Raw genomic sequence first — 14,420 nt, 5'->3', positions numbered from 1 at the left:
AAGCCAGGCTTTAGTAGTAGAGTTCAGCTGACTTCCTACAAATCAGTATCAGTGTCGACGTCCGGTTCAGTACAAAAATTATTTCCATAAGTTCCAATTGGGCTATTCCTACTACGCCCAACCAAGCAGGTATGAATAGCCCCATAAAATGTCATGGTAAGAATATTAGAGCTCAACCGGACTAGGACTCTGATACTGATATGTGGGAATAAAACTTGAAATCTCAAATGCCTTGATAGAAAACACCAAGATAGTCTTTTCGTTGCTTTATCAGAGTAGTAAAGCGAAAGTAAGAGTAGTAAAGGTATTGAATTCTCAAATTTAAGATAATATTTTATTGATTTTGATAAGAATTTGAAATGGAGGATTATTAATTTGGAAACTAGAAGGGAAAATTGATTCTAATATTACTATTGAAAAATGCATTCTACCTTCAACGTCTCAAACGCTTTTGTGTAAACAGCCAACCGCTCTTTTACCAAGTCTGGCAATTCTAAAGAGTTCAATTCTTTGAAAGACGGCCAGAACTGAGCTGATAGTATGAGGGCGTTCGTAGTATAAGGCTGAAAAAGAGAGGAAACTGATTAGATTACAACATTTTCAAGCAAATCGAAGATCAAATAACATGTTCTGTAGGCAAGAATGACAGCTAATATCAACCGTTCGTAACTATTCCTAAATGGTTTATTCGTTTTCGAGATGTTTGATTCAGTACAACATTTGAATACATTAGTTTTAATTGAAACTATTTACTTGAGAAATTGTCAAAAAATCCACTTTATTTAAAAATTATTATTTCACAGTCTTAAAATATGTAGACAATCTTAATAATAACCACTTGATAATCTTCACTTATTTTTTTGACTATCTCTCAAGTCTCTTCAACTATTGAAAAGTTCCACAACATCAATATTCACTCTACAAACTTAATCAAAGATATTAGTTTTATTCAAATTCTGTATATTGAAAATCACTACAGATACAAACTTCTAACTGGTTTCTAAAGGATTTCTAAAGGTTCCTTCGTAGAGATCGGACTTCAGTTCTATTCTTCAGTCACACTGAAGGCCAATCTCAAGAACGGATTCAAGGCCGAAAACATTATTTTTCATTATTAACTATTTCTGGGTTAGTTTCATTGTTTAGTCCATATTAATGGCTGACGGAACAGACTGAGGCCGTTATCTACTTATGCCTTGAATGAATAAAATACAAAAATTATGATTACTTGATATGTTTAGCTTTGAAGCATCTAAATTTAAAAATCTACTTTGTGAAAATACTTGAGGACTGAAAATTTTGTGGATTGAAGAGCTACAAGACTTATTCTATTTCAAACGATGTGTTATCTAAATTTGAGAGAGGAATAGCACAAGGTTACCTTATTTTTCCTCTCCCTATCATTTTGATAATGTACTTATTGTATAAATGAATAGGAAAAAAATGAACTGATTCGATTGATTTATTAGGATTTTTTTGAGAATTATCTCAACGAACCTGTTTGGTGTGATCAAAATTCGGGTCACTATGCAGATGTGCGTTGATACGCCTAGAGTCGTACACATCTTTCAGCATCACCTCACAGTAATGCAGTTGTGAGTCACCAAACCTAAAAAAAAGATCAATCATTTTTGAAATTGGAGCTATCATATCATAATTGGAGCCAATCACTCATTACTTGAACCTCACAGTAATACAGTTGTGAGTCACCAAACCTAATTTTTTTTTTTAAATTGGAGGTATTTGAAAGTTGGGAATCTTACTCAATACAATCACTAAACCCTGCTTTCCAATGAATCTCTGAACTACTGGGCAAAAAGAGTACGGTTGGTTCATATGGGAGTGTCTATTCATTCATTTTTATTATTTATTTAAAAAGAGTACGATTGATTCATATGGGAGTGTTTATTCATTCATCATTTATTTATTCATGTTTTTATCATTCGGAATTTGATCCAAAGTGAAGCAACATAACCTACCTTTAAGACATTGGCTTACTACTATCGAAATTCGGAAAGGAAACAGTTTTGGGATAGGCCTGTTAGTCCTTTTCTAATCATGTATTTGATTTGTGCATTGTTAAATGTAAATGAATGAATAAATAAATAAATTTACATATTTTCGACCTTGACAAAATATTTAATCTCAATTATGAACATTTATTATTACATCTTTGAAAAATATATTTTCTTGCCAAATAAAATATGATTAACTATTTTCAACAATAATGAACAGTTAAATTGATTAGATATTATACCAGTATCAACTGTTTGGGTGACAAGGCTAAATCTGGCAACCTTTTTCTCCCATCTTACTACACTGCCATTATAACGTCGACCTCACTACAGTGAACTATACTGTAGTCAAATTAAATTATCCACTAAAATTGTGTAAGCTCATCAAAAGCTAGAATAGAATAGAATGACTGCCTTTATTTTTGACCTAGGAGGGCGAAGTAAGGGCGCAGTCGGCCCTCTCTTACACTTAACCCTCTACTTCTAAAGCTACTGAAATACTTAGAGAACTACCTCGCCATTCATTTTTGTACTCTGAGTCACTTTGATTATCTCACCTGAGTTTGAGTAGCTCCAGATAGCGTATTCCTTTTCAGTGTTGTAGAAGAGCTGAGAGAGAAGTCTATCGGCCAGAAGAGTACGGTATTCATTGACAAACAGCTCCTTGCTTCCATACACGTTCACCAGCATCGAAATAATATCAGAGGTTCGCCCACTTTTCGGCGTTTTCACTGTAAAACACACAATAAATTAATCAAACCAATTGGAATGACGTGGGAGAGTTACTAGTATAGATTGCATACAATCACTATCATAGAATCAATAAATCACTTACATCACAGATAGCGTTTTATAAATTAAATCAATTGGAATGAGGTGGGAGGATTATCAACATTGCATACAATTACTAACATTGCATCAAGAAATCACTTGCATCAAAAAAATTCCTCTCAATTGGAAGAGGGAGGGTCTCAGATCGTCAAGATGTCAGTTCATCAAGTAAGTGACCTATTTTGATCGTTTCTAGAGATACTGAAACAATAATGAGAAGTTGAGCCGTTCAGTGCGTCAGGTCTCACGGTATTTAATTTTCTATGCAGGCTGATCCACAGTCAGTTATACCGTTGCATACTTGTTAGACATTAGTAAGAATGTGTAAGGAGAGGTTAATTTTATTGAGGTAAGGTTTTTGATGTTGGATTGCAAATATGCTACTATTATTCCGATATTTTTTGATATTTTAGAATTGAATATATGATACATATAATATATGATCAACTGGACTTTCTAAAAGCAACAGGAGCTTGACAAAAAATCCTTTCGGGTCTAGGGTGGAGAAGAAAATGACTTTTAATAACAGCTGATCGCACCCGATCATGAAAATTTCAACTCTTCAAGTCTACAGTATGTCAAGTTTCCAGTTCTTCAAGATTCAGTTCGTCAAGTTCTCAGTTGACAAGTTTTTAGTTTGTCAATTTTTAAAGTTTTCAGTTTGTCAAGATTTTAGATTGTCTAGTTCATCAAGTTTAAAATTTAAAAATCTGGTGTGGCGCACTCACACAACTTTCCTTGCCGTTATGAAAATTGATCACCTGAGGCTAGTGTTCCCGCGCATCTCAAGTCTACTATTCAAAGATTTGAGCCAGCTGGTGACAGGGCAATAACGCTGGAGACACACATGAGGTCTGCTATCTCTTCATAGTGAATGATTTAATAGAATCAACAATAATTTGCAATTGAATAATCACATTTTCTCGAATTTAAAGCTTATTTTCAATTTAGGTGAAAATGTTACTGAACATTAATTGTAGAGATTTTCATGCTCAATCTACTCCACTTGATTTTTTTGTTTCAATTGTATCTGAAGCCTGATAATTGGGAATCTATCTGCATTGCTGGGGCGGAGCTCCTGAAATTTTTACAGATATGGGACTTGTGGCAGTTGATAGAGCTTATCGATTACTATTTTAGGTATGAATTTGATCAAAATCGTTGGAGCCGTTTGCGAGAAAATCACGAAAAACCCTGTTTTTGACAACATTTTCGCCATTTTAGCCGCCATCTTGAATTGCATTTGATCGAAATTGTTCGTGTCGGATCCTTATAGTGAAAGGACTTTAAGTTCCAAATTTCAAGTCATTCCGTTAATTGGGAGATGAGTTATCGTGTACACAGACGCACATACACTCATACACACACACACACACCACACACACACACACACACCACACACACACACACACACACACATACAGACCAATACCCAAAAACCAGTTTTTTGAACTCAGGGGACCTTGAAACGTATAGAAATTTAGAAATTGGGGTACCTTAATTTTTAATAGGTAATAGGGCAAGGAAAGTAAAATGAGAAGTTGAAAATTGAATAAAGCTTGTAAAGTTTTAAATTCGTCAAGTATCAGATTATCAAGTTTTGCAATTCGTTAAGTATTCATTTCGTCAAGCTTAAATTTCATCAACTTTTCAGTTTCTAAAGTTCTCAGTTCATCACGTATCAGCTTGTCAAGTTTCTCGTCAAGCTTTCAATTCATTAAGTTTCTAGTTTGTTTTTTTTGCGTTGCGAAAAATATTGTTCAGCGCAGGCAAAAATGTTCTGCCGGCTCTCGAAATAAAAGGTGCTATCTCGAGCCGGCAAACACACATTTTCCGCCCTGGGTGCGAAATATAAACTATTACCAAAGAATTCGTATACAAAGAGAAAACCTATTGATTGTTTTTTCGATGCTATTACGTACTGGGATCGCTGTCGACAGGGTCGGGCTTCCAGTTCTGCCAATCCTCCATTTCGGCAGCCTGATCGTCGACGGGGTCACTGGCCTCTCCTCCCCGCACCAACTCCTCAGCCAGGTCACCTGGCCCCTCCTCTGTAAGATTTGTCACCACACACCGCACTGTGTCCTTCCTGCTACGCAGGTATTGTCTGAAATCGAATAATGCAATTAATAATATTAATAATTATAAATGTTCAATATTAATAATTATAAATATTAATAATTATAATTTAATGATAAATATGGCATGTTACATGTTGAGAGGATGAGTGACTCAAGAGTTGTAAAAAAGGTCTTCAGAAACAACCCAGGAGGGAGAAGGCTGAGAGAACGTCCGCGAAGGCGTTGGCTGGAGGATGTGGAGGACAATATTAAGAAACTTCAGGGGATGGAGACGTGAGGTTGCCGATAGAGGCGAGTGGAGAGGCTTTTTCAAGGAGGTCAAAGCTCTGAATAAGCTGTAGCTCCAAGGAGTAAGTAAGTAAATAATGAATAAATATTGAGTAATATGGGTGACTAGAGAAGAATGAAAAACGGGTAGCTTATAAACAAATATTTTCAAGTTAGGGTATATTGTACTTTGTACAACTCTACACAAGATCAAGTTGCAAAATAATCGCTAGAGATAACAAAAGTTATCTCTCCTTCCTCCAACATCAAACTCGCCTTTCAGGTAATCTTTTTCACCAATTTTAAAAAACTCTTGTTCCAAACTTTATCCATAAAACTATTATTTCTATATATCCAAATTGAATCACTCGATTTTGAAATTTACTCGACTTACTAATGGTTTACAAGATATTAGCTAAATTACAGTATAGTACCTTTGATGTTCAATTTTCCATAAAAAGTACTGGCACCATTTATTGGCATTTTATCAAGCACTACATCCGAATATTTTTTCTTCTATCTGAAACAATATGATGTCGATCTTTCATGATCAATGAAGGTAAACGGAAGGAAAATTCAGGAATGAAAAAGAGTGGATTCAAAAGAAAGCGAAAGAAAATAATAATATTCACAGACCCGGTTGCACAAAAGCCTGTTAAATTTTAAACATAATTAAATGACACGAAAACCACCAATCAGGAAAATACTTTTTTGAAAAGAATAATTCTCTGATTGGTTTTCGTGACATTTAATCATGATTGAAGTTTAACAGGCTTTTGTGCAACGTATTTGGAAATAAAGTATCTCTGATTGGTTCTCGTGGCATTGAATCATAACTAAAATTTAACAGGCTTTTGTGTAACGTTTTATTAAATAAGAATTCTCTGATTGGCTCTCGTGGCATTTAACCATGGTTAAAATTTAGCAGGCTTTTGTGCAACCTTTTTAAAGAGGGCTTCTCTGATTGGTTTTGTGGCATTGAATCATGGTTGAAATTTAACAGTCTTTTGTGCAACCAGGCCACAGATAAGTGGCATGTCACATGTCAGGAATGTCGACTTCTATAAATCTTCAAACTATATTATTTATTTATTCAATAGAGCAAAAAATACAAGACTCAGAAAAGAAAAAAAGGCTTCCAAAACTTCTTCTTTCTTTAAATCTTGTCTCAAGTAGTCCAAAAAGGTCAAGCCCATATAAATTTTTACACCAAACAATCTAAAAATTCTACTATTATAAACTGTAAAATATACTTCTATACGAAATTAATACTGAAATTTTAATTAAGACTACCTGATAGGCTGAGTGACAGTCTCCAGCAGCACGCCGGTAGAATCGAGCTGACGCAGCGCTTTGATGGAGGCGATGTAGGCGGTGAGAATGTCGGGCGTGTTCACACCAGAGTGCAGCAGGCGCGTCTCCAGAGCGCGCTGGAATTTCTGGATCAGGAATGCGCGCAGATCCGTCTTCTCCAGGCAAATTCGCAGATCGTAGATGGCCGGGTCTGAGTCGGGGTATTCTACAAAGATTGAGATTCAAGTTAAATCGGAAATATTGTGGATAAGTGAAATTAATAAGTGAATATTGTGATCCACCCAGGCCCGGTTGCACAAAAATCTGTTAGATTGTAACGGTGATTAAATGACAGTTGAATGGCACGAGATCCAATCAGAGAGGGAGAAGACGTCTTTCAATAGCACTCAAGCACAGTTGAAATTCAACAAACGTTTGTGCAACCAAACCAAAAACACTGATATTCATAATGATAGTTCAATTTTGATTCATGAGAGGAGAAATAAGATGTAAGAGAAAATGTTCAAAATATTTATGTTTATCCTGAATTTAAATGATAAACTATCTTTTGAAACTATTAATATAAAAATTTGGGAGAGGGACAGTTTTGGGATGTTGAGTTTGTTGTCCCTTTCCTAACCATTCATATGATTCAAGTATTATTCAATTTATGAATAAATACGCTTGGAAAGGTTTTTTTAACATATTTTATTAGCTGTATTTTGGACTAGATTGAAGCGAATGCCTGCTATTGCACTAGACCCTAGAAACGAACGTATTGCATTGAGGTGTTGGGCTTTGTCATTCTGCAAATAGTTAAACTCATAGAAACAGCAGCAAATTAATAGTGATAAGGAGTGAGAGTGTACAGTAATACATTAAGCTGCACACTAATAATAGAGTAATAGGTAAGCTACCTACTAATTATAGTAATAAAATTACTATTAAAATTCAGTTGCGTTCAAATTAAATTGCCTTCAAGTATTTTCCATGTAATATAACCCTATTATAATTGAAACTAATAAAATAAATAATGTGTTAGACCTAGTGTAGGCTACTTACCAATAATGATATTGAATAGCTGGTCGATTCTTGTTTTGGTGTACGTTTCATACATAAAATGCATCAATTTCTGTTTGAATTTGAAAATCGACTTTTGAATGGACTCATTACAACTGGTATCAGATTCTTGGTTGTATATCTTTATTAGCCAGCCCATCACTGTATTCTGCAACCACTGCAAGGGCAAATTAAATGAAATTGAAATAAAAAATGTATTACACTTAGAAACAACAGTTAGAATATTATTAATGATTATTGAGTATTCTAAAACATCAATTCAATGTAGATATGGTTATGCCTCAATAATCGGTGTAATATTCAGTACATTTATGGATTACCAATAAAGGATGAACATTGATATTAATAATAGACGAATTTTTAATGATTGAGAACACAATTAGGGTCAAGCACAAAGAAGCGTTTTTCAGGCGTTTTCAGACGGGTCGGAAGGGCAGGAAGCTCTCCGTTTGGCTGATTGCCGAGCGTCAACCCAATGAGCGTCAACCCAATCAACCAATCGGAGAGCTTCCTGCCCTCTGACCCGTCTGAAAACGCCTGAAAAACGTTCTTGTGGCTTGACCTTATTATTATTATTGAGCGAGTCTAGTTATGAGGGTTATGTGAATAGAGAAAAAATAGGGACGCAAAAAAGAATGAATTGCGAAAAATGAAAATAAAAAAAATTGAGACAAAGTGATGAAATTAAGACCGAAAATTAAGTGGGGAAGCAGTGATGTGGGATATCATAACCTAATAAAACTTTGGACAACATTAACTTTCTATCAAAATTTGGAAAGGATTGGTACAGGCTCAGCCTAGTTTTTCCTCCACGGTCATAATTATACTATAATTTTTTTTTTTTTTCAATTTTATGACCACATAGGATCATTGTAGTCTCTGGTTAGTCCTCTTTCTTCGTTTATTCGCTTCAATTCTCCTCCTTTCTTCCCAGTACCTTTTCATTCTGTCAGACCTTTCTTTTCTCAATTCATCTGAACAAACCTGTTGCCTTCTCCTAATTGTTTTTATAGATAAGATCCTCTTTCTGTCAGTGATGGTTTCCCTATAGATTTTGTGCGATTTTTGACATCGTCAATAGTTAAATTTAGTTCCGATATGTCTTTTTTAATTTCCACAAGCCAAGGAATTGTGGCTCTGTCTGTTTTCGCACTCATGAATTTTTCAATAAGTCTTCTCAACAATCGATTCGCTGGGGTTCTGAGAATATGCCCAAATAAAGAAATTCTCTTTTTGCGCATTGCGTCAGTTATTGGTTCGATTTCTCTATAAATCTGTTCTCTTGGAAGGAGTCTGAACTGGTTGTCAACTACATGTTTTTTGTTTATGCAGGTTCTAAGAATCCGTCTTTCAACTCTTCTTATAGTTTCTTTAATTCCATTTCCATCAATATTGAAAAGTGTTTCACTGCAATACATTGCTTGTGATCTTAGAACTGCCTTGTAGTGTTTCAGTTTTGTATGAATGGAAAGACTTTTTCTTTTATAAGTGTCCCTAGTTACATGCTGTCCCTTGGAAAGCTTTGAAATTCTGGCCTTCCATGAGGCCTTCTCACTAAGATTATATGTGATCGTCTCTCCTAGATATCTGAAACTGTCCACAATATCAATAAGACTTCCGTTAATATTAATTTTATTTATACACAAAGGATCAGTTATCATGAGTTTCGTTTTTTCGTAAGAAATCTTCAGTCCGACTTTTCCTGCTATTTCTTCCAAAGATGTTATTTGTTGCCGTGCTTCTGCTACTCCATTTGCAAGGAAAACCAAATCATCTGCAAAACCCAAGCAGTTAAGTTTGATGTTGTCTTTATGATAGCCAATTTGTATGGTTTCAGGATTAATTTCTCTCCATTTCCTAATGATGAATTCCAGAGCACAGTTAAAGAGTATTGGAGAGAGCCCTATAAATACTATAATATTATACTATAATTATAGTGTTTTGTACAATAAATTGGATAAATTTATAATAAAATAGACCGCCGAAAAACCTTCGGGTTTGGCAGGACCCTCAATTGTTTGTATTGTGAATAAAAATTTTGATTTTTGATTTTGATATAGTGGAAATGAATAGAAACAAATGACCCACTCTAATTGAAAGAAATTGATAAAAGACCGGTGATTTGTCAGCTATCTGCTTTGTCCAATGATAGAAAGCCAATATTTATCAGGTGCTGAATTTATAACATGAATCTCACTATACAGACATCTCTTTCAATGTTGTTATTTTTCATCAAATTAATTAGTATTTAACAAAAGATAGAGGAAAGAAGTATACCTATGAATGGATATATAGAAAAAGAGAGAATTCGAATTAAAAATTAAACTAAATTAAATTAAATTCGACTTATTCTACTAAATATATCATTGAAATTACATTCATGTGAATCTGCAACTATTGTATCATTGTATGTAGAGTGATCTACAGAATACTAATACTAGAGTTGAAGGTTGGTAACATGTGAACGCACTTACATCTTCCAAGTCTTTGATATACTCTTTGTCAAAGCTGCCTTGACACGTCTCTTGTACATGATTCTCAATACGCTTATGGATCAATGCTGTCAGAACGTCTCCGGCCAGCCTTTCCAGCAGTTCTAGCTCAATTAATTGCCTGGCGACAAAAAGTGTGTAAATAGTTATTTGTGCAACTAGTGCGCAAAGTTTGCTGCACCGAAAGAAACGTTTACGCCCGAGCCGTAGGCGAGGGCGGAATGGTTTCTTGAGTGCAGCAGAGGAACTTTGCGCACGTATTTCACATTATGTTTTTCCTACAGTTACCATTGAATATGAAAAGTGGGTAATTATGGGTAAAATTGCCTGAGATCCATCAAGTTTTTCTGTGTAATTTTATTATTGATAAAAACCTTAATCCTAAAATCCTAAAGTCCTCGTTGTCCTTGGTTATAATATATAATACTAATAATTAGCGCGTTGTGCTTCGTTGCACCTCTGCTCACTATAGCAGCCACAGCAGTCACTGTTACCAACTTCATTTTGATTTTGCTGCACTGTTGCTCCATATAACCTACTAAGTATTTTGCGTTGCCATGTTGCAAATGTGGAGTGCAGAAAAATTTTTCCCGCACTAGAGCGGAAAAGTGATTCTTTGCGTTCTGTAATCAGTGCAGCAATGGCCACTTTTCAACGTAACTGTAGGAAAAAATAATAACCATCGTTCAAGTAACTTATTTAATTTATAGATGAAATTTACAAATTCATAAGAAACATGAAACAAAACCGCCTTTCCAGTGGGATGAAAACAAGTATCAAGTAAAAACCTATGAAAATTATCATCAAGATAAGCTACTCTACATTACAATTTTATTTGATGAGACTATAAAACATTATACTTTAATAGGCCTACTAAATATATAATTGAAATTACATCCATATGAATCTACAGATATTGTATAATTGTTTGTAGAGTTTGAATCTTCCAATCAACTAAATTAAAAATTTTTGATTACCGTACTCACTAATAATCTTATAAAATAGTTATTTGTGCAACTAGTGCGCAAAGTGACAGTTTGCTGCACCGAAAGAAACGTTTACGCCCGAGCCGTAGGCGAGGGCGGAATGGTTTCTTGAGTGCAGCAGAGGAACTTTGCGCACGTATTTCACATTAAGTTTTTCCTACAGTTACCATTGAATATGAAAAGTGGGTGATTATGGGTAAAATTGCCTGAGATCCATCAAGTTTTTCTGTGTAATTTTATTATTGATAAAAACCTTAATCCTAAAATCCTAAAGTCCTCGTTGTCCTTGGTTATAATATCTAATACTAATAATTAGCGCGTTGTGCTTCGTTGCACCTCTGCTCACTATAGCAGCCCAGTCACTGTTACCAACTTCATTTTGATTTTGCTGCACTGTTGCTCCATATAACCTACTAAGTATTTTGCGTTGCCATGTTGCAAATCTGGAGTGCAGAAAAATTTTTCCCGCACTAGAGCGGAAAAGTGATTCTTTGCGTTCTGTAATCAGTGCAGCAATGGCCACTTTTCAACGTAACTGTAGGAAAAAATAATTACCATCGTTCAAGTAACTTATTTAATTTATAGGTGAAATTTACAAATTCATGAGAAACATGAAACAAAACCGCCTTTCCAGTGGGATGAAAACAAGTATCAAGTAGAAATCTATAAAAATTATTATCAAGATACGGAACTCTACATTCCAATTTTATTTGATGAGACTAAAACATTATACTTTAATAGGCCTACTAAATATATAATTGAAATTACATTCATATGATCTGCAAATATTGTATCAATGTTTGTAGAGTTTGAATCTTCCAATCAACTAAATTAAAAATTTTTGATTACCGTACTCACTAATAATCTTATAAAATAATAATTCGTCATTACTATGAATGCTTAATTATCGAGGGAGTTCGATTGATTTCTTATTTATGATAATATTTCTATTTGAAAAATTTTTGGAGAGAAATAGTACAGGCTCAGCCTAGTTTTTCCTCCAATGTCATAATTGTATTATGATTATAGTGTTTTATACAATGAATGAATAAATAAATAATGAGGATTTCTTATACTAAGTACTAAAGTACCGCATGTTAAAATCCAACTAGGGGACTCAACATTGAATAAGTTTTGCAGAATTTTTTTTAGTTTTTAGTAGTATTTTTTAGTTTTTTAATACATTTACTTATCCATAGTAAACAAATATTTCTTAAATCGGGAGAGAACTAGGGCTTCCCCGCTTTTCTCACCCAATCATTTTGGAAAATTGATGTGATTCATAATATGCAGACTAATAAAAGCATACTTTGAATAAAACATTGATAGAGCAAATCAATTTTGTAATACTTGATTTGTGATAAATGCTTGATCATTAATTGAATATTGATCACATGATTCTCATATCCAAGGATTAAACATAGTGAAGCAGTAATATAGAGTGTAGGTTGAGCTTCAATCCCTGCTTCACCAGCTCCGTCGCCTTTGAAATCGGTAATAATAATATCCGAGCTTGAAGCGGAGCTTCAATCTACCTACGCCATTCCTCTATGGACTGTTTAGGCGCAGCACATGCTGGGTGTAGGTTAGGTTAGGTTGACGTGTTTAGTTCATGCATTATTTCAACCCTTTAAGCTACTTTCACCGTGTTCAATTATTTTTCAAACTAGTTCATGCATTATTTCAACCCTCTCAGCTACTTTCGCCATTCAACTATATTTCAAAACTAGAGTGCGAGATAAATTACTTTTAACATGAAAAGGAGAAACCCATTTCTCCCTCCACAGTTTGTAGCATAGACACAGACGGACATCCTGCGCACAATTGGATGCGCCGTGTCATTTTGCTTCATGTTCTTGTGATGAAAACATCTCTGTAACATACACAAACCAATATACCAGCTGACCAGTACACTACTTGGAACATTGCCAGTGGAGGGGAGTGTTGCCGCGTCGCGTTACAAAGCTCTCTCACTCAGACACAAAAGGAGGAGAATGCTGCTAGGTAGTGGGAGTGATTAGTGGAGGATAGAGCATCGGACCTCTCCGTCTTCGAGAAAGAGCCGTGTTAAAAATATTTATCTCACACTTTAGTTCATACATTATTTCAACCCTCTCAGCTACTTTCGCCGTTCAACTATATTTCAAAAATAGTTCATGCATTAATCAACCCTTTCAGCTACTTTCACCATTCAACTATATTTCAAAACTAGTTCATGCATTATTTCAACCCTCTCAGCTACTTTCGCCGTTCAACTATATTTCAAAACTAGTTCATGCATTATTTCAACCCTCTCTGCTACTCTCGCCGTTCAACTATATTTCAAATCTATAGTGAGGTCCACGTTATAATGACAGTGGATAAAGATAGGAAAACAGCGTTGTCGATTCTCTGCCTCAATTAATTATATTTCTGCATTGACAAAAACAGATTTGGCATCGTTGCGGAGCTAGAAAAGGATAGTACTATCTGCTTTGTCGAATGATAGAGAAGCATAGCAACATCAAATTCAATCAAATACTGTCATTATAACGTGGACCTCACTATAGTTCTTGCATTATTTCAACCCTCTCTGCTATTTTCGCCGTTCAACTACATATTTCAAAACTATGGAGTAACTAAACTACGGAGTTTCAAAACTATCTTTCTCTTCTAATCTTATCAGTTATACTGAATCGTTGTGAATATTTTTAATGAAGTACGATATTATTTTCCTTTTTTTATTGTAATGTTATGCTATCAGATATCTCATTAAGGCTCGTACTGGAATTTGCCTGTGAGCCTTTCTATGTTTGTATCGAATAAATAAATATTTAGCTAACCTGTTGACACTGTGGAAATACTCGATGATTTTCTCGCAGCGACATGTATCTATCTCAGAGTCACAACCACCGCAGCTGACCACTAGCTCACCAGACTCGTTCGAATCTGCAAACAATGATTAGATAATTCATATCAGGCGATATATTGATATAGTCAGGCGAGGTGGAAAATCTCACCAATAAAAGCCATACGAACATTATTTTCATTATTATTTGATAATTTATCCCTTTATTATAATTCAAGATTATAATGATCCTGACATTACAGCAACCCTGTAATCATTCTATGGTTGAAATAAACTTAATATTTTTTAATATATTTACTAATGTGAAGTAATCAACTTTTCAAGCATGATAAATGATTAGACTAGGGCTACCAGCAGGACAACTCTGTGGGAAGAGTATAATGTTATTGATAAGTAATCAGAAAAGAATAGTTGTAACCACGTCTAAAATTGGGAAGAGATGTTGAACATGAAAATTATTTTAAAGCAATAAGCAACTTGTTAAACCTCATTGCAAAACCTGCCATGAAGAATGTTTTGTTTTTCAA

General features: G+C 34.7%; 1 protein-coding gene across 1 annotated transcript in view; it reads right to left on the bottom strand.

The window, feature by feature from the left end:
• Nucleotides 1–14,420, bottom strand: part of LOC111057205 (anaphase-promoting complex subunit 2) — a 28,096-nt gene that overhangs the window by 11,367 nt on the left and 2,309 nt on the right. Inside the window, 9 exon segments of the mRNA XM_039429934.1 lie at nt 432–563; nt 1,498–1,609; nt 2,573–2,600; nt 2,603–2,746; nt 4,769–4,953; nt 6,488–6,713; nt 7,550–7,724; nt 10,042–10,180; nt 13,868–13,973. Coding sequence (XP_039285868.1) covers nt 432–563; nt 1,498–1,609; nt 2,573–2,600; nt 2,603–2,746; nt 4,769–4,953; nt 6,488–6,713; nt 7,550–7,724; nt 10,042–10,180; nt 13,868–13,973 — 1,247 coding nt within the window.

This window comes from Nilaparvata lugens, chromosome 6 (assembly GCF_014356525.2).
Source record: "Nilaparvata lugens isolate BPH chromosome 6, ASM1435652v1, whole genome shotgun sequence".
In the NCBI taxonomy this organism is placed as follows: Eukaryota; Metazoa; Arthropoda; class Insecta; order Hemiptera; family Delphacidae; genus Nilaparvata; species Nilaparvata lugens.
Note: the sequence above shows the minus strand (reverse complement) of the source record. Positions and strands in the feature narration are given on the sequence as shown.